General features: G+C 47.9%; 1 protein-coding gene across 6 annotated transcripts in view; it reads right to left on the reverse strand.

Moving 5' to 3' along the window:
• CAMKK1 (calcium/calmodulin dependent protein kinase kinase 1) overlaps nt 1-20,748 on the reverse strand; it is a 100,394-nt gene that overhangs the window by 11,611 nt on the left and 68,035 nt on the right. For all 6 annotated transcript variants that reach the window (XM_071448006.1, XM_071448007.1, XM_071448011.1 and 3 more), the window contains exons 10-15: nt 9,725-9,924; nt 9,025-9,078; nt 8,091-8,164; nt 3,931-4,018; nt 2,568-2,696; nt 1,572-1,675 (exon numbers count right to left, since the gene is read on the reverse strand). In XM_071448006.1, the coding sequence (XP_071304107.1) occupies nt 1,572-1,675; nt 2,568-2,696; nt 3,931-4,018; nt 8,091-8,164; nt 9,025-9,078; nt 9,725-9,924 (649 nt within the window). The remainder of the gene's footprint in view (nt 1-1,571; nt 1,676-2,567; nt 2,697-3,930; nt 4,019-8,090; nt 8,165-9,024; nt 9,079-9,724; nt 9,925-20,748) is intronic.

A 20,748-nucleotide genomic window follows, 5' to 3' on the forward strand; every position in this document is an offset into this window, starting at 1 on the left:
TTGGAAACAGACCCAGGGTTATACCACCCTGAAACATCAGTTCAGGCAGGGTTTGAAAAGAAATTCTGCCTTGCTCCAAGTCACCTGTCTGGGATAGTGGGAAGAATAAAATACATTTTTCTTCAAATTTAGTAAATGTTCCCCCATTTTAGAGCAATGCAGTGACCAGCAATGATAGTGAAGACATGGGTAGGGACATGTGTCCAATTAGCAATAACTAATTTGGAATGCATTGAGCAAAGAGGAACAAATCAGAGCAAATCCCTTGTGCTGAGAGCTGTGACTGCCATGCTCCAGATGTGTCCCACAGCAGCACTCATGAGCAGGGTGTTTAAATGCCAAACTGGTGTCTGCCTATGGACTCCAAGACAAAGTCTTCCTTAAGTCTCCAACACTCAGCTGGGGACATAGAAAATTATCATCCTTAATTGAGCTGAGCCCTGAAATCCCCACACACCTGTGAGAGGCAGAGAGAGACTCCTCTAATTGTGTTATCAATGGTGCAGTGAGGCTCAGCACACCCCCATGGGAGTCTGCTGGGAAGGGGACTGGGATTCTGGGTGGAAAAGAATCATTTTGGGACAACACAGCCTTGTTGTCAGGCACAGCCTTATAGATCCTGTGGGGTGAGAATTTATTTATATAAAAATCATTGTCCAGATCGGGCCACTGGTCCAGCTGTTATTTACTGGACTGATGGCCCAGCATCCTGGCTCTAAAAGGAATCAGTGACAAAAATGAAGGAGAAAGAGTAAGAACCAAGTAAAGGACAGAGGAATTATCTCCCCATCCCTGTACACACCATCATGTTTAAAAACTGTTGATGAATCTATTAGTCATCAAGATCTCTGTGCCTTTTTTAATCCCAATATAGTAATTTCTACCCACTCTCCAAAGTATCCCCTTGCAACGTGTTCCATCATTTCATTAACTGGCAGAAAACTGTGTAAAAAACCACTGTATGTGTTCTCAAGTGAAAAAGCAATTTCAAAGTGTTCTCTTTTGTCTGACCATGATGTCTCTGCCCAGACTTGGGCCCCAGACCCCAGGTCAAATCCCATAATCTCATTCTGAGTTAAAAAAACCTACATAAACTGCTAATTTGGTACCATTTCTGTTGTCCATAGAAAGGAGAGAAGAATTAAACCCTCCAATATATATCCAAACTAGACCCTAATTAAATTTATTTTACTTCACCAGTCTCTAATGGATCTTTGATCACAGCATTATAAATTAACAGGTGAAAAAACAGACTCCAGTTTAGCACCTTCCATGTGTTTAGGCCAAACCCACCTTACAGAGAGAACAGCATCTATAAAAGAGATTTTATTATATATATATAATATAAAAATATATATATTTAAAAATATATTTTATATATATATATAGAAATAGAAATAGAAATTTAGTCTGAGAGGACTTGGGGTAGATTTTATCTCCAGTGTTTGATGCAGAAGGGAGTTTTGTCTTTAACTGCTACAGAAAAGATTTGCAAAGTGCTTCCCCCACCCTCCCTCCCTCCCCACAGGCCCTGGCCATGCTGCAGAGCAGGCATGGCTGTGGCTACCTACATCAGCAGGTTCCCTGGAGCAGACATGGATCTCTCCTCCCTCCTCGTCTGGACCTCAAAGGGGTTCCCAAAGGAGCGTTTCCTCAGCATGGCCTTCACCAGGATCTTTGAGGAACAGAACAGAGCAGTGAGAACAGCAGGGCTGGCTCCTGGAAGCCAGTTCAAAGGAGGAACAACAGCTTTCTTAATAATTCAGCTGACATTTTACAGCAAAGAGCACAAAGCAAAGCTGCTTGAGAGAGCCAGGCACGAGAAGTTCACACCGGGTCAAGCGGCCGAAATTTCATGCCAGGAACACACGTGTCCTGTCACAGACATTTGTATGGAAAATATTTTCCTTAGGATCTTTTCTCTTGAGAAGCTGAGAGGCCTCAGAAACGAAATGTAAACAATAATTATCTGCTGCTGTGGAATGCAACAGGTGCATCTTTGATTAGTCTCATGTGGTTGTTTTTAATTAATGGCCAATCACAGTCCAGCTGTCTCAGACTTTCAGTTACAAGATTTTATTATCATTTCTATTCTATTCCTTTCTTTGCTAGCCTTCTGATTAAATATTTTCTTCCATTCTTTTAGTTTTAGTATATAATTACTATATATATATATATAATATATACTAAATACTATATATAATATATACTATATACTAATATAGTATATAGTATATATTATATATAGTATATTAGTATATAGTATATATTATATATAGTATTTAGTATATATTTAGTATATATATACTTATATATATACTAAATATATTTTTATATATATATAGTATATATAGTATATATATTTAGTAACTCTCTTATAGTTTTAGTATATAAGTTTCTTTTAATATAATATAAAATAAAATAATAAATCAGCCTTCTGAAACACGTAGTCAAGATTCTCATCTCTTCCCTCATCCTGGGACCCCTGTGAACACCACCACAATGTCCCCTCTCCAAACCTCCCCCAGCAGCTGAAACACCTGCTCAGGGGTGTGTTTCACACCTACCACAGCTGGCAGGCTGGGGATGGTCTTCACAGAGTTCTTGACCTCCTCCTCGGTGACCTCCACCACGGAGCAGTGCTCCTCCTCCAGCGGCAGCGGCTCCGCGCCTCCCCGGCTCAGCCAGGGGTGCACCTGCAGGGACACACAGCCACAGGAATGGGGCACGGGCCTCTCTGCTGGCAGCACTGCTCCATCTCCCACTGCCTGAGCTGGTTTTTAACCAGCTCCCTTGGAAGTGGCTGCAGTCTGGCTCAGTGCTGTCCCACCTGCTGCCACCCACCAGCACCATGGCGCCCCCTGAATCAAGTTTGAAACACTTTGAGAACCTGAGTTATCTGGAGGATTTTCATTTTTTGTCTTGCATGCAGCAGAGCAAAGCCCCCTTTTCTTGCTGCCTCTCATGGGATGGTTTCTTGGCTGGGAGCAGGAAGAAAGCCCTGTCTGAGGGCATGGGCTGAGCACAGAGCCCAGCCTGACACATCCTCTGCCAGCATCCAAGTCCCCAGGGGCACCAGCCAGGGACAAGGGCCAGCACTCAGCTCTGCTCTTCTACCCACAGGGTCTCACAGTGTGTCTGCAAGAGCTGTCAAGTGAAATCCCATAAATACACCTCCAAACCTGCTGTCAAGTGAAATCCCATAAACACACCTCCAAACCTGCCTTTGGCCTCCTGGCATGGAGGGAAGGGATGTCACATTTTTTTTCCTGAAGCTCAGCCTTTCTAGTGTCAGCTTTGGTGGCAATACTGGTGTTGGTCTGGGACAAAGCAAAGCAGGGCTTGCCCTGTAGAACATGCTGATGGATCTCTATGGAAATTTTGAGATCCTCCAGCAGGTTTAAAGCCTTGGTGAGGGGTGACAGGAGGACAGCAAGCCCACACAAACCCAGAATGAAACCACAACCTGTGAAGCATTGTGCTCTGCCAGGTCTGTTCATACTTTCTATTATTAAACATCTTCCAAATAATGGTGAGAGAAATAAATGTGCTCCCTTGAGACCACTGGCCACAAAAGGACCAGAGGAGGAACACACATCCAGTCCCTGGAATGCACATCCAGCACTGCCAGCCCTCTCTGCAGCTAGCAACTCCCCTGACAATGTCAATTCTCCCAGGGATTCACTGAGATCAGCCAGCTTTTGAGTAATTTTCATTTAAATAAGCAAACAAGAAAGCTTTTGTCAATATTCCCCGGGTGAGAAGCAGTGAGGGAGCTGTGGCTGCAAAATGAGTGTTCTCCTTCTCCAAGGGAGGGAGCTAGAGACAGCTCCCAAAACAAACACTGGGGACAGCTCTGCCTCATTAGAAGGTACCAAAGGACACAAAATCAGCTGAGACTAAAAGCTCTAATATCAAGGCCCACCTTACCTTTATTTCAGGGACTGTTATCCTGGTTTCTGGATTTTTATCCAGCATGCGCAGGATCAGCTCCTTGAGCTCGTCACTTATCTGTGCCCTGAGTGAAGAAAACAGCAGCACACAGTTAACCAGGGACTTGTAAATGCAGCAGTGCACAGTTCTTACTGCAGTTACCTAGCAGAGAATCTGCTCTGCTCAGGAGGTATTTTCTCTGCAAATCTGGCTTGGAAAAAAGGAAGGCACCACAGTCACTGCTGCAGGGCTTGGTTATCCTGTCTTGGTTATCCTGTCCTGCCCCCTAACACAGCAGCACACGCCCAAAATGTAGGATGAAGGACAGGTGAAGGGGTCTAAGGATATTCTTGAAGACAGGGAATTTCTGAGGGGAGATTTGGAACAACAAAGTGCTCCTGAGAGCAGAACTGGAGTTGAACTCTGTGAACCAAGAGGGGCACGGCTTGATTTGCTGAACCTGCATCATGAGCAACTGTATGCTGGATAAAACACCCCCATCTGACATTCAAGTTCCCAGCTAAGCTTCCAGGTTGTGTTATTTAAATTGCTCCCAGAACACAGATTGCAGGCAGCCTGTAACTCAGTATCCCCTACCTGCAAAGCTCAGCCTTGGGATAACAACAGGAGGGAAGGGACAAATGCAGATAAGAGAAATACATCTAAATTTTTAACACTACTTCCAAGATCTAAACGTGAGGGCACCTGAGCCCAGAAGCCACTCCCTTGCCATGGAGCCCTTGGTCCTGAAGCCCAAAGGCTGCAATGACTCCTGTGGTTAATGAGGCAGGAAATGCCTTTAAAATGCACTAGATCTGAATGATCAAAGTGCTGCTGCAGTAAAATGCCAGCATGTGACTGAATTGCATTAGGCAGTTGAAAGTCTGTGTCACAAATGACTCTTGAAGAATTGTGTTTCTTCATGGAGATGGAACTTAGCAGCACAAAATGTCACTCCCCAGGAAGGCTGGATTGGAGACTGAAAACAAGAGTGAGCACCAGGTGCTGTGCCCACCTGCTCTGCAGAGAAGGGAATAAACTATCACAAACCAAAATGCAAACCACATCACAGCAAGGGATATTTCAGTCTGATGAAAACAGAGCTGCTGTTTAATAATTCATGAATATTTTATTGGGACTTTGGCTATGAGATCTTTACAAACAACCACAAGGAAATGCTGCTTGTTCAGAGGCAAAAGGGGGCTCAGTTTGAAGTCTAAACACTTGAAGTTGCATCAAGGCTCTGCTGTACACAGGCAGTAGAGCCCAGACAGGAGGAAGAACAGGATGAGTCCTCAGAGACTCAGGTGACAATTTCAGTTGGAATAGAAAGAATGGTGCTGCTCTTGAGCTCCAGAGGAACAGCCATGGGCAGTGACAGTGCATTTAGCAGCTCAGAATGAACAGATTTAGCAGCTCAGAATGAACAGATTCCTTCCAGACACCACACTGATACAGGTGAGATGGCATTTAAAAAAAATACTTAAAATCAGTTCTGCCAAAGTGTCAACAGCTTTACTTAAAATAAAATAAATGGAATATAAAATCCCTTAACATTTCTGGGCACTAGACTTATTTCTACACAACACAGGATTAAAGTCATGGGGAAAAGGATCCCCAGGTGTCAGGTGGGTAACAGATCACAGCAGTCTGTGCTTTCCCTCTCTCCAGTCTGCAGCACAGGGTGAACTCTGTGCCTGGTGGCATTTTCCTTTGAAAAGCCTGCACTGTCTGGGATTTCTCACAGCCACAGTCCTGTAAGAGCTCTCAGCAAGATGCCAAGCACAGAGCTCAGCATCCCTTCAGGAGGATTGCCAGCACCCAGATCACTTTACAGGGTGCCTGCAGGTCAGGGAACATTGACCTGGGCTTCACCAGGAGAGGCTGGGCAGAGCTGCTGGCTCTGCTGCCACATGTTTGAAGAGAAAGTTCAGCTTAGTTTTTAGCCATGCCAGGATCCTCAGGGGGTGAGCTGAGCCCATTACCTCGTGTCATGAATGAGAACTCCAGTGCCATAAATATTTATCCTGGTGTCTCTAAGGGAACAGGATGGTGACACTGGTACAGTCAGATCCATCTGTCCTAAAGGTTGTCAGGAAACAGGCAATGAGTTTCCATGGGCTCTCTCCAAACAGGAATGTGTCTTTTGTAGCCATGGTGAAATAAATTGAAACCAAAATACTCCTCACTATAGAGAGGTGCTAATTCTGTGGGAGGTCAGGGTGGATCCACTCCAGTGAATTCCATGTCTCTGTGGCTGCCTCTAACAAATAGATGTGATTTGGACAGCTGTCAACACCTAGTAACCTTCAGCTCCTCCAACAACCTAATCAGGGGTGCAGTTTTTTTTAGACTGGGAGAACAGGTCACTGAGGAATCCACATAAATCATGCAGCCCAATTATGGCTGAAGGAAATGCCTGAATGAAGGAACAGATCTCAGCACAAGCCAGTTAGCCCATTAAATGTTAATAACTTACTGCAGAGGCAGATGGGAACAGTCACTTGTGAGCTGACTGCTAACCCAAATACAAGGTGGCTGAGGGAGGGGTGGGAGTTTTGGCAGCCCCGAGCAAGGGAGAAAACTGCCAGGGGAACATAAACAGGTTTGGGGTTTTTTGGCTGCAGTGCTGTCAAGACAAAGTCCTGTTCCAACTGCAGGTGGGGATACAGCAGTGGAGCATGACCAGCCTTTGTGCTCCTAAAGCCTCAACTCAGTCACCTGGGCCTGCCAGAGCTGCTCTTACCCACCCTGGGATCTGTGTGTGCCCTAAAAGTGGGCTGAGCCCAGCCTTGGAGCCCCAGCGTCCTGTGCAGGCTCCAGCTGGGCAGAGGGGCTGAGGCTGCTGTCAGTGCAGGGTAATTAAAGCAGCCCAGGTGTCAAAGAGGGCACCCTGAGGGTCCATCCCTTTCTGTGGGATCAGAAGAAGTCTGGCACTGCCAAGGTAGGGGCCCAGCTCTTTACTGTGATTGAAAATACAGTGAGCATCTCAGAGGAGAGCCTTGCCTTGCCACAGGTGTTGGATACATGCACATTCCACAGGCTGCCTCACAACATCCCTCCCTGCCTCTCCAATGCCACACATGCCTCTCATTGGAGTTTTAATTTGTGCTTCTCCAAATCAAGTAATTTTGTCTAAACATTTTTATTGGAATGAGCAATTAGGTCAAGAATTCTTTGCCTGACTACTGTGTGGATTTGGGAGGGAAAACAGAGAGTCCAGCTCTGGCTAATTCATCTGTCAGGAAGCAGGGGAAACAAATTCTTCACCAGCAGAAGTCACCAAAGGCCTGAAGCTGGAGGAAATGCTGAGTGGCCAGCAGTTGATGCTGCAGGAATGGTGACCATGGAGCACCATGAATGGTGACCATCACTGAGCACACAGGGAGTGTCACCCTCCTGCCATACTGACCACAAGCACTTACAGCTCAGCACTGAACCTGCACTGCTCAGTGCCACCTGAGTGGCCTTGGCTTGTCCCCTGCCCTGCTGAGGACACGCTGTGACCAGCCCAGGCCTGCACTGTGCCCCACAGGGGTTTCCTTCCCTGACCAAAGCAGGGGGGAGCAGACCCTCAGTAGATCACAAGTGAGTTAATTCCTGGTTTTTCCATAACTGCCATGTTTTTTCCTTTCTGCCATGTGTTCCTGGGGTGTGCTGGAGGAGGGGGATTTGCTGAGCTGTGGTTGCACATCTCAGGCCAAGCATCCTCCCATCAGCCAGCCCCCCTGGCTCCAAGGGAAGGCCACAGGAGGAGGATGTGTTTACTCAGACCAGGACCAAGGTTCATCACCACATTGCTTTTGAAAATGAATACATTAAATCATCCTGGTGGCTGCTGCACAGGGAGAGAGAAAACCCCAACCAAACCATCCAGCATCTCCAGAGTCAGCAGGTGGGGCAGAACTTCTGAGACCCTGGAATCCCTTCACTTCCAAAGAGGCATTTCCTTGAGTCCCTGTCTGCACAACAGGGCCAGAGGAAGAGCAGAAGCTTCTTTGAACACCTCAACCCCAGCACAAAACCCATGTGAAGGACCCAGGAGAACACAGAGCACCTCACCCATGTCCATCCTCCTGTGGTGACCACTGGGCCACACAGAGAATAATGCTGAAAACTGAACTTTATTTTACAGCAGCTGAGCAAAGTTTACTCACTCTTCTGGGAACTCCACAGGCTTGGTCTTGATCCTATTATGAAGACCCAGAATATATTCATCTATAAAAGGGCACTGTAAAACAAACAAAGAGATTTTCCAGTTGTCCAAGGTGCTGGCATCACTCAGGCATTTGTCATTCATGTAACACCAAGTACAACCTCTGCACTCCCTGGATTTTACACAGAGGTGGAAATAAATTAAATCTCCCCACACACAATAAATGGATTCATTCCTTATTAAAAAGAAAAATAAACTCAGAAGAACAGCAGAGGCATCTGGGGAATACATAACTGGACTGGAATCCCTCCTTCATCCAGCCTGCCAGGTCACCATGAACTGCCTCTGTCACCTCCCCCTGCCACTTCTGGCCCAGAGCTGGGTGCCTGGTGCCTGTGGTGGCATCTGCAGAGCTCAGGGGTTCAGAGGCTGCTCACACCTCCTGGGACAGCACAGGTGGGACATGGGGCTTCTGGCCACAGGGGAGGGAAAGGCCATGGCAGGACATGGGGTGAGCAGAAGGCAGCACTGAGGAGCTGCCTCTGCCAAACTGGACTCCCCCCCATCAGTCCTAACTCAGCTTTGGCAGCCAGAGCTTTCTGTAATCTGGTTCCCAAAGGGCTGCAGCAGTTTGGGATCAGCCCTATGTCTCCATCTGGCTCATCTCTAAATGCAGAAAATAAAAATAACCCCCCACAAACTGCTGGTGGGGCTGCTGATGCTGCCCTGGGTTTGCAGCTCTGGGTTTGCTGCTCTGCCCAGTGCTGGGAATGATCCTTTCCACAGATCACAGCCTCAGCCCCTCCTGATCTGCAGGGGGGTTTTGAGCTTACAGAGGGTAGGTCTCTGTCTCTAATATTTGCCTTTATTTGGAAAGGAATGAGCCAAAAGGCAGGCAGAGCAGAGCAGGGCTCCAGCACTGAAAGGCAGCTTACCTTGCCATAAACAAAGCAGTACAGGGTGATTCCCATGGCCCACACATCCAGGGCCTGAAAGAGAGCATGGACAGAGGGTAAAGGAGAGGCAACACAGCTGATCTGAGCAAGCTGGATTTTCCCAGCAATTCAGAAAACACTCTCTGTATGGATTTAACATTTCTGTGTCCCTTTGAAGTTGGGCTCCTAAGGGCAGCTCTTGCACACCTGAGGAGTGAGGGCTGTGCTGGGCCAGGCACTGCTCCCTTGCCCTGCTGTGAGCACAAGCAGCCCCTTCTTACAGGAAATGGAACCATTCAGGGCTAAACTTCAACAGTTTTCCAGACAAAAAAAATCCCTATTAGGCCCTATCCCTCTGTGTGCATCAGCAGCCTTGGCAGTGTCTGTCCCTTCCAGGAAATCAAGGCATGGCCTTGGTGCTCAGCAGCCCCCTGTGCTCCTGATTATTTTGGGAGGGAATCAAAGGCTTCCTGCTTTCCCCTGGGGCAGGGAAAGGGCTCTGGCATGGCTCCTGCCAAGCAGGGATCCTCAGCAAAGTGTCACAGAGCCACCCATGTGAGCTTTGCCTGGCCTGGAGAGAATCAGAGCTTCAGTTTTACTGAATGTCAGCCCAAGTTTGTACCACAGCCAGCATGCAGGGGTGGCACTGCCTTTGTGCCATGCTGGGGGTGCCAGGAGCCCCCTGTGAGCACAGACCCACCTTTCCACTGAAACTTTTGCCAGTCTGTGAGATGGCCTCTGGGGCCATGAAGGCTGGTGTCCCTGCTGTGCTGGAGAGCTGGGCATCATTCCCTTCAAACTGATTGCTGACACCAAAATCAGCAATTTTCACGTGGCCATCATCTCCTAAGAGCAAGTTGGAAGGCTTGATGTCCCTGTGGATGATCTTCTGGTAGTGCACTGAAAAACAGCCAAAAAAAAGGAGCAGAATTGGCCACGGCAGCCAACAGACCCAGGGGAAACCTTTCCAGGAGGGGGAAAATAAAGGTGCAAGCTCAGGCCCCACACTCCCAGCTGCTGCTGAAGATGGAATCAATGGTTCCTTACAGCCATTCCTTTCTGGTGCCTCACTGGGACACAATTCTCAGAAATACATCCAGGAATTATGCAAAGAAAAGCCACAAACTCAGGGACAGCTCAGCCAGAGGGAACAAGCAGTGCTGCTGGAGAAGGAGAACACTCAAACCCTGCAGATTTGCTTGGCTTCATCACACCAGCTGATGGGCTGGGCCACCTGCTGAATTAAAGGTTTATGGGACCCAAATGAATAGGTTCACTTTGAGTTTATTTATTTTGAAACTGCAGTGCTGTGAAGCTCATCAAGAGGGGCAGAACCACCTGAAACAGGTGACCAACAGCTGAGGGCCAGGTTCAGCCAACAGCTCAGAAATCAGTGGGCATTTCCAGCTCAAAAGGTGGAATAATGGAGCTCCAAGCTTGGAGCAAGCACCAGCACCCCAAAGAGGCACTGTTTATTTAGTAAAACTTCTCAATGGAGCCCATAAATAGAGAAACAACCTCACCTTGCTTTGCATCAGCCCAAAGCCCAGCCTGGCCCACCAGCCCAGCCATTCCCACCACTCCTGCAGCCAGAGCTGGCCCTTCATTCCATGAGGCTCCAGCTCTGTCCCACTCCACGAGGGCAGCAGCTGAAGTGTTTGTACATCCAACGTGAAATAAACCCTTGCAGAGAGCCTGGAGGCTGAGATGCATTGAAAACAACAACAAAACCCCCTCTCTTGTGCAATATTGCAGTTGAAAGACATTTCCAGGCCACTGAGTGAGGCAGGGAGTTGTAGGGAGGTGGCTGATTTCTAAGGAACCCAGAGAACTTGAAAAATAAAAAAAACCCCACCAGCTTTCAGAACATGAAATGACCCCAAAAGCAGAACTTTAGAAAACCCAAGAGTCTTTACTGAAGGAGGAGGAGGAAATCCTCTAATCCTGCTCTCCCCAGAGGACCAGGACCCCCAGGCCTCCCTCCTCCCCTGGCTCCAACCACTGTTTTCACATTTCCTTCTTGCCAACAGACCATGTTTGTTTTTATACCTCCATGAGCACTTTTCATATCTCCTAGGAAATACATGTTGGGTGGAGGAAAATGCTGGTCTAACCCTTTCCTGCTTTACAAACCTGACCAGCACAGTGCCACAAAGGCAGCCTGCCCTGTGGAGCATCCCAGTTTGTGCTTTGGGACCAAAAATGAACCAACTTCATTTAACTTTCTGCTCTTTCCAAACCAACTTTCCAGCAGGCCATGCTTGGCCAGGGGAGGTCACACTTGCAGGTATTTTTTCTTCAAAGCCCTCTCCTCAGTTTAAAGCACTTTTGGGGATGCTGTCCTTGGCACATTAAAAAGCTGCTCTGGAGATCCAGCAGACAAAAACTTGCTGGAGAGCACCAGTACTTTCATTTTCTTCCAGATGTGCACCAACTGCATGGCCAGGTTGTGATGGGAGGCAGTTAATGATAACAGCCAGGATAAACACCCAAACCCTGCAACAACAGCAATTAGGAGGAAACATCTGCTCAGCAGCAGAGCTGGTGGCAAGCTGACATTTCATTATGGTAATATAGGGAGAGCAAATAAGGGTGAGGGGGGAGTGAAGTTTTCCTTCAGGAGATGATGAGCTGCCTTTCAGGCAGGTGTCTGCTGTCATGCCTGGTACCACTGGGCTAGGATTCCCAAAGCCTCTAAAAAAACCCCAAACAAATATGGACAATATGAGCACATCCCTGGAGCTTGCCAGAATGTGAAAATTTAAATGTGAAAATTAAGGCAAGCAAGTACTCCAGGCTTTTTATTATTTCTTCCTTATAGGAAAGTAAAAAAGCACAAACAAAATAAAACCACAAAGCATTTTCTCTCTCATGTAACTGTGTATTTTGTAGAATACATTCCCTGCCTCTGCACCATCTAATGAAAGCTGAGGAACACTGTGGGCAGTTTTCCAGCTGCTGGTCCCCAGCAGGTCTGGACACTGCTGGGCACAGAAACAAAGAACAAAGAAATTAGAAACACATAACACATCCTCTGCAAAAACCAAAGCCATCAAACAATGACTCACATGGCCAATGAATATTTGAGTTTCCAGGTGAGAACATTACAGTTCTGACAGTCTGACCTTGGGTGCTCACAGGAGAGACTCAGCACAAGTTCCTGCAGGGCTGAGGAGCCCAGGAGTGAGCGTGGCCTCTGGAATGTCACATCCCAGGTGCTTTTAAACACCTGGCATCCATCTACAATAATACCAGACTGGGATGGGAAGGGGACAGATGCAGAGGGGAGGTAATTTGGAGCAGTGTCCCACCCACACACTGTGTGACAGCCACCAAAGCCTCCTGCCTTTCAGCTGGCTGAAAGAGTTCTGCTGTCTGCAGATCCCCTTCTCTGCCCAGCCTTTTGCAGAGCAAACAGCCATCCATGGAGGGAGGACAGGGCACTGAGCAGCAGCTGGTGGAAATGAACATCACAAGCACAAAAACTGAAAGAGCAAGTGCTCACATCTGTCAAGAAATGATTTGGTGTGGAGTTGCTAACCTGATGAAGGAAAGCTGAAATCCCTGTTCTGCCCTGAAGAAATGTAACTTGAAGTCCCAGCCTGTCAGTTGCTGTGGGCATCCTCCCCTGCACAGCTTCCCAAAACTGGATTTGGGCTTCCAAATGCACAGGCTTACCCTCTGCTTGCTGTGCCTTGCCACTGGGACAGCTCAGCACAATACAGAGTAAAATACCCCCCCAAAATCATTCCCAAGTCTGCCTGTAGGCAATAGACAAAAGCTGGTTTGTTTGGGAGCTGCTGCTCACCTGCAGGACACCAGCACAACTGAGCCTGGAAAAACTTCCCAACCCACCAAGCTCTGGTTCCTGTGCAGATACACACTGCAGGGAGCAAGGCAGGGACCAGTAAATTCAGCAGGGCTGGCCAAGGCTGACACAAATCACTGCCCCAGGAGCCCAGGGCCAGTCCCTGCCTGGCCAAACCAGCAGGATCTGCATCTCCAGCACAGCACACAGAGGAAAGGATGGTGTTATCCCTGCAGAACTCCAGAGGGAGAGCTGAGCACCTTGGGAATCAAAGCCTGCCACCAATGACACCTTCCAGCCTGCTAATGAGTGTACAGAAGGGACAAGGACCCACCCCAAGGGGAGCAGGGGACAGCCACAGTCAAACACAATCACCAGCATAAATTAACCCTCTCCTTTCACCATCCTGAAGCATTTGGGAGCAAGATTCATCCTCTGTAGATTCAAGAGCAGCAGGTAGGAAAGGCACTCTTGTTGGGACTAGTTCACTGAAGCCAGGAGCAGAGGTTCCAGAAACAAAACACTTGTCCTGTCCTTGGAATGAAGGACACATTGTGACACAAAGAGGAGCAGGGATGCATCAGGCTCATTTATTCAACATGTAAATAAAACCCCTAAATGTGCTTTAAACAGACATAACCAAAAGAATGATCTGTACTGCTGCACTTAAATGTGCTCCATGAGGGTCTGGGGATTATTCTTCTTTTAGACAAACTCATGGCCTCCCTTTAGCTCCCTTCATGGGCAACTGGGCCCGTGGTTGTGACTGCCTGGTCAGAGAGAGAAAGCCAAATAAACTTTCCCAGGAATTGTTCTGGAGAGTTTGAGAAGACTGAGACAAAGAATTACAATTAATCTTGCAGCTGGTGTTTTAAACAGTTGTTTCTCATAAGGTATTTACCAAAGGGTGGTTCCTAATTAACCAGTGGGTAATTAAGAATTGGTTATTAAGAACCAATCAGGTTCTGGGTGAACAATGTTGGTTATAAATATCAGGAGATTGTAATAAAGCTTTTTATGCCTTCTCAAACTCCCCAGAACAATTCCTGGGAAAGTTTATCTGGCTTTCTCTCTCTGACCAGGCTGTCACAACCACACTGGGACCCCTAAGTTGAATCCAAGCCTCTGAGAGAAGTTCCAGCTACTCTGTGTCCTGCTCTAAGTGCAAGGCTCTGGGTTTTTTGCTTGCTACAGCACAGAAAGGGTCCCAAAGCAGGCAGAGACTGCCCTCAGAGCCAGCCCAGCCAGGGGAATGTGGCTGCTGGATGCAGGAAGCCTGGGCAGGACCATCCCAGTGGATGCACAAGGCCACACCAACAGCTGAAACCACCCATTCCCATGCAAATTCCCACTTTCCTGCAGCCCTCCCCAGGTTAAAATCGATGCTGAGCTGCCCAGGCAGAGCATTTAAATGTTCACATTGTCACTTTGCTGAAGCTGCTTTGGCAAGCTGACAAAATGGCTCCATGTGTTGCTTTTACCTGGAAAGGGTTTTGCCCTTAAAGCAGGGATCAGCTCACCAGAATGACCTCCCTGGGCTCCAAACCACCCTGCACCTTCTGTGCTGCCAGACCTGTGCAGGGCATGGATTGGTTTTTCTTCATAATGAAAATGAAACCACCTAAGATATCACAGAGCCCTCAGGACAAAGTCTGATTATGCAGCACTCTGTTAAATTTGGTTTTATTAGACCCATCCTTCATTGCAGTAGAAAGGTAACACTATTTCAGGCCTATTTGCATCTGGATAACAATCCCATGGATTCCTAGAGCATCATCCAGGAAAAGATCTCAAATGTGGTAGAAATCCTTATTTGTTTATCCTCACAGCCACCCCATGAAGAGCAGGCAGGGCAGCTGAGTGCCTGGGCACAACATTTTACACAACTCGTGTCAGAAAGCCTGACCAGGGACAGCTGAACTTGGATTTAGTCAAGACCCAGAGCTCCAGGGTGCTCAGAAACAAGGAAATGATGCCTAAAAGTCTGGTCTGTCTCCTGAATTTGGGCATGGAACACTATTGCCTAAACCCAGCCTGCTGAAGCTGATGCTGTGGGGATGCAAGCCCAGAGGAGGATTCAGAGCTCTCAGGGTGTGAGCAATCCTTGGGAAAGGAGCATCCTTCCCCTGTCCCTCCTGATTTCAGACAGAGCTCTAGCAGGCATGCTGCACCTACTGCACCTACAAAACCTTGTACTTGGCTGCTCAAATTCAAGCCCATATGAAAAAACTGCTTAAAATTAATGGTCTTCCTGAAAATCTGATTTCAGACAGCTCTAGCAGGCATGCTGCACCTACAAAACCCTGCACTTGGGTGTTCAATGAAAAAAAAAAGCCTAAAATTAAAGGTCTTCCTGAAAAGATGGCTTTTTAGGGCTTTTTTTTTTTGTTTTTGTTTCTTCACTACCTTATGTTTGAACTGAGTTGGCAACAGCAGCCAGCTGTGGTCCAGTAGATGGGGCTGGAGAAAAGGGAGGATTTTGGGGGAGTTCTCTGCTGCTGGGCCAGCTGGTTCCTGTCTGTACACTCCTATCTGGGTTTCCACAGTTCTGCCATTGCCCCCCTGCTCCTCACCAAAGCCATAATTCCTTTCTGCTCAGTCCTAGGTGGAACAAAACAGCCATTTCACAAACACTCCTCACTCCAGACCCCACAGGCTGTTCCAGGACTTTCACTCAGAGGCAAATGCCTGGGAACTGCCTGCCAACAAATCCAATAACAGGGAGTGAAGGCCCAGAGGGGGCACAGATAGAAGTGGTGAAGAGGTCTTGTTCCTTAGTCCTTTTAGAAAAGGTGCAATTTTCACTGCATTCCCCTCTGGAAACCTTGGAGATCCAGCAGGTTAACACAAACTTGCTAAAATGCTCCTTTAGAAATGATACATATAAAACTTTGCAATGCACTGAGACATCCTGCTATTTACTGAGGCCCATTCCCACTCAAGGACAAAAGCAATCCATATGGAGCTACTGCAGAGCCTGCTCAGTATTGCTCTCACATTGGCCCTGTAGCAGAGCAATGATTTAACACCCTCCCAAGGAAACTGCTGCACCACCAAGCAGAGCTCAGAACAGAAGGCTGCTCATCCACAGGGCTGTGCTGGGGAAGGGCTGCAGGAGGCAGGGGGGACAAGGGGAACACCCCAGCCCATGCCCAGCTCCCTGCAGGGGCAGGGCAGGGTCCCAGCTGTGCTGTTGTCACCTCTCTCCACTGTTTTGCTGCTCTCTTGCTGCACCCATTCAGCCTCTGCCACTTGGATAAAGTTGCTGAAGCCCAAGGTTTTGCAGCCTCAGCACCACCCAGCCCTTTGGAAGGGCTCAGCTTCCCCCTGTGCTCCACTTCAGCTGAGCCCCTGCCCCTAGCAGAGCTTGAGCTGTGGATGCTGCCAGCAGGAGGCAACAGGGACAGGTGACCTTGTCACAGGCTGTCCCTGAGCACCTGTCCTCCAGCCCAGCTGAGCACAGCCCTGTCCCTTGTCACCAGCGCCAGGGGAGTGCAGAGCTCCCTGCACCCACCCCAGTGCCCCAGGGGAGCAGGGCACAGCAGGTACCAAACAACCTGCACAGGCTGTGCCAGGCCTGCTCCAGCCCTGAGCAGCCACAGAACTGCATCAAACAACAGAAATCAAACTGCCTGATCTTGAGAGGCTCCAGCAGATCTCTCTGATCTCCTCCACCAGCTAATTACTCTCACTCTTGTACAGTCCTTATCGATCAGTATCAGCAACACTTGCTGCTCATGAAAGGCTTTTTTGTTTGGTTGTTATCAGCTAAGGAGAGCTTGTCTGCATGTGATAAAACAGAAGCCAGCCTCTCTTCTCCTGGTGGTGTCATTTATATCACCCAGAACCTTGCAGCTGTAGCTCTCACCTCAACCTGCTCTGTTTGAGGAGCTCCAAACTTGTACAGGACAGAGGCAGGGGCAGAGAAGAGGCAGGTCCCCAATTCCCACATGGGAGCAAGCAGCTTGCTGACAATCACAGAGAGCCTGCAGCAGCTCCACCACAGACCCACATCCCAGCTCTGCTGGCCCACACCAGCCTGGGGAACTCCCCTCTGCCAAAAGCCAAAGCAGACCAAACCATCTACAGCACCAATGCCTTCGTGCCCCTCCCTGCACTAGATACTCTTCAGAGGACACAAGCCTGTGTTGGCTCATTTGCTTAAATTTCCTTTAAGATAATGGAAATTATATATTGATAACCAAGTTTCTTATCTCAGAAAAGCCAGCTTTGAAAAGCCAGAGCTTTGTTCAGGCTGCAGGCTCAGGGTCACTGCAGCCCTCACTGCAGAGAGCTGCTGCTGGAAAGGGAATTTCCCAATGGCTTTAGCTGCATGTCATTACCCTCCCTTCAACCCCACAGCTCAGAGGAGACAAACCTTCCTCTGCAGAGGGGAGACCAAAACTGCTCCCCCTTGGACACAGTCACAGGAGGAGAACAGCAGCTTTTACAGAGAATGCAGGAAATAAGGTTTTTCCTTCTCCAGCCAGGCTGACAGAAGCTGTTTTAGCTTCTCGTGACTGGAATACTGAGCTGGCAGCTCCAGAGCAGCAGGGACAGTCACTGTGCTTCATCTGCACTGTGCAAGTCAGCAGGGTTTTCCCCTGGGCCACACTGTGTGTGCTCTGACTGTCTGCTCCTGGCCAGTGTCACTGCCAGCTCCTGCCTGGACAGCCCTTTTGTCTGCTTATTCTCATTCCTTACTCAGGAAGGAATGAAACTTCTTAATGAAGATTCTTACTAAATGAAGAGTCTCATGTCCCAGCCCTAAAATCAAACTGGGACACCTACCTAGCATATCCCTCATGCCTGCTGATGAAGCATGGTGACCATTTCCTATCAACAAATCCACTAACAGGGAGTGAAAACCCAGAGGGAGCACAGATAGAAGTGGTGAAGAGGTCTTGTTCCTTAGTCCTTTTAGAAAAGGTGCAATTTTCACTGCATTCCCCTCTGGAAACCTTGGAGACCCAGCAGGTTAACACAAACTTGCTAAAATGCTCCTTTAGAAATGATACATATAGAGCATTTCTACTGAGTATCTCTATGAAAGCAAAGTCTGCCTTCCTGGAAGGGAGATTGAAGTTTAAATAACCCCAGCCAAGCACTACTAGAGGGGAGTTACAAGTGAAAAAGTGGCAATTGCACAAATCCCTAATTGACAGAGATGCTTAAGCACATGCTTTAGTTCATGACACAAATAATCCAAACTTTCCCATCCAAATAATCTAAACTTTCCCAGCAAACTTTCCCATCCCAAGTGCTGTTGTCACCTCTCTCCACTGTTTTGCTGCTCTCTTGCTGCACCCATTCAGCCTCTGACACTTGGATAAAGTTGCTGAAGCCCAAAGTTTTGCAGCCTCAGCACCACCCAGCCCTTTGGAAGGGCTCAGCTTCCCCCTGTGCTCCACTTCAGCTGAGCCCCTGCCCCTGGCAGAAGCTGTGCTGTGGATGCTGCCACTTGAGCACACTGGCATTGCCACTCTGCTGGCACTAACACAGAGGCCAGACTTCCCCCCCAGCTCCTGAGAGCCTGAGCAGGGCCAGCAGCACTGGGGAAGTCTTGAAAATGGGAGCAAAACCACTTTGCTGTGAAGGGCCCATTTCACCAGGGGCCCAGTGACACCTGGATGTGCCTGAGCAACTCCTGGCACTGCACACACCCCTGAGCCAGGCCTGGGACACTGGACCAGAGCTCGTGAATCAGTGACACCACCACGCCTAAACTCCAAATGTATTCCCAGCCCTGCAGGGGCCAGAGGAAGGGGGACAACCATGGGCAGCCCTCCCTGACTCTCAGAGCCTGAGCAAGGCTGGGATTGTGCTGGTGTCTAAGTGCACTCCTGGTACTAAACCCAGCCTAAAGCAGGGGACAGCTCTGTGCCACTGTCTGGCTCAGGGAGCTCCTGGCTCTCCCCAGGGCTCTGTCCCAGCCTCCCACCATGCCCAAGCCAGGCCTCCCACCCAGCTCTCATCACCTGGACCACAGCCAGCCCTCCTGCACGAGGCCTCCACCTCAGGCAAACTCAATTTTTTGGAAAAACCAGTGAGTGCAGTCCCAGGGACACACAGTGCTCACAGAGCACCACCAGTGATTGAAGAGGTCAGCCCACATCTCCCACCACCTCGGCTCCCCTTCCTGCCCACCATTAGCACCTCTCAGGCTCCAACAGGAATCCAGGTTCCAACTTCTAACCTGATGAAATCCAACCAACAATGATGCATTTGCTGCTGTGATGACTGTGAGCTTCAAGCAGCTGCAAGGTTATTGAGCCTCCCAAATTGCACAACAATTATGGATGCTTACATTAAAATTACCTTGCAATCTCTGGATTGCCTGGCAACACTTTTCCTTCAGCATGCACAAACAGTGCACTTTTCCTCTTAATTATATAATAATTGCCATGCATTTACCCAGCAGTTCAGAGAGAACACCATTTTTAACTTTCATTTGCTAATAAAATAAGTGGTTACTCAATGGTCCAAAACAAAGCATCCTATTGTTCTGTTGCTGGGAGTGCTTGGGCATCCTATAATTTATTGTTGAATTTAATTCTCTCTGCTTAAGACTACCCACACTTTGCTGGGTTTTTTTTCCCTGTGTACTAAACTCAAAGTTTCCTTTGAGCAGGAACTGTTCCTGCAGCAGCATCCAGCAAAGCAGAGCTTGTCTCTCCCAGCTGAGGCACATAGGCTCTGCTGCAATCTGAATGCTAATGGGAATATAAAAAGCTGCATCTTCATCCTTCAAGCTCTACTCAAAGACAGTCTTGAGAATCCCATTCATACATTAACTTCTACCAACTTTCTGGGGTGACCTGGCTAATTTTGGCAGCACCTGGAAGCTTCTGGACTGTCAGACTTGCAAACAGTGATTTTATTCCCTGCTGGTTTTAGACAAAGAAATGAGGCATTTAGACAAAAGTGCTGCATTTCAATGTGGAGAGGGACTGAGACCCTCAAACCATGTTCCTCTGCCTCAGCAAGGCCCATCATGCTCAGAGACTTGCTCTCCCTCAGTGGTTGAGAGTGAGTAATTCCTTTTGGTTTAAACTGGCTACCTGGTTATTTTCTTTGCTATCCATTAGATATTGTGTTTTTAGAGAGAGAAAAGATTCATTTCCCGTCCAGCACTTCCCTGACACTTAGGATTTTATAAGCCTCTGCCATAGCACCCTTTCCCAATATAATTTTCCAGTCTTAAGAGCTTTGTTCATACCTCTCTACCTAAGATATTCCAGACCATCCTGATCCTCCTTCTTGAGCCTCAGTTCTAGGGAGTTCTGCTTCTAAGACAGGCTGAGCCAAGCTGCACATAATATTCAGGATACTCCTTGTCTGTACTTAAGAGCTCTCAGAGATCCAAACAACTGCACAATAACATTTTCTACTTTCTTCTTTCCTTCATTCCAAATAATTCCCCAAATCTTGTTAGCCTTGCTGAATGTCACTAAATAATGGGCTGGCATTTTCAAGAGAAGTATCCAGAACAAAGCCTGAGTGAGAAGAGATAATTTAGAGCCCATCACATTGTATGTATTTTCAGTGTTGTTTCTCTCCCTCATGCATTACCCTGCAATCAGAAACATGAATTTTTATCTGCCATTTTATCATGCCATCACTTGCTACCACGGCATTTTCCTGCCACTCTTCCCAGTCAGTTCTAACAACTATCCTGAATAACTCACCAATCTCTTATTGTTCTCTACCCTTTTATAACTCACCAATCTCTTATTGTTCTCTACCCTTTTATAACTCATCAATCTCTTATCGTTCTCTACCCTTTTCCTGGTCATTTAGGAATACTCTGAACAACCCAGCCCACATTATAACTTTCTGTTTAACTGTACTGGTGACTATTCTCAGTTGTGAAAGCTGTATTCCAACTTTCTTGATTGTCTAGTTATTAATCCACA

The sequence above is a fragment of the Agelaius tricolor genome, unplaced genomic scaffold (assembly GCF_023055355.1).
Source record: "Agelaius tricolor isolate 1412-34295 unplaced genomic scaffold, bAgeTri1.0.p SCAF_25, whole genome shotgun sequence".
Lineage (NCBI taxonomy): Eukaryota > Metazoa > Chordata > Aves > Passeriformes > Icteridae > Agelaius > Agelaius tricolor.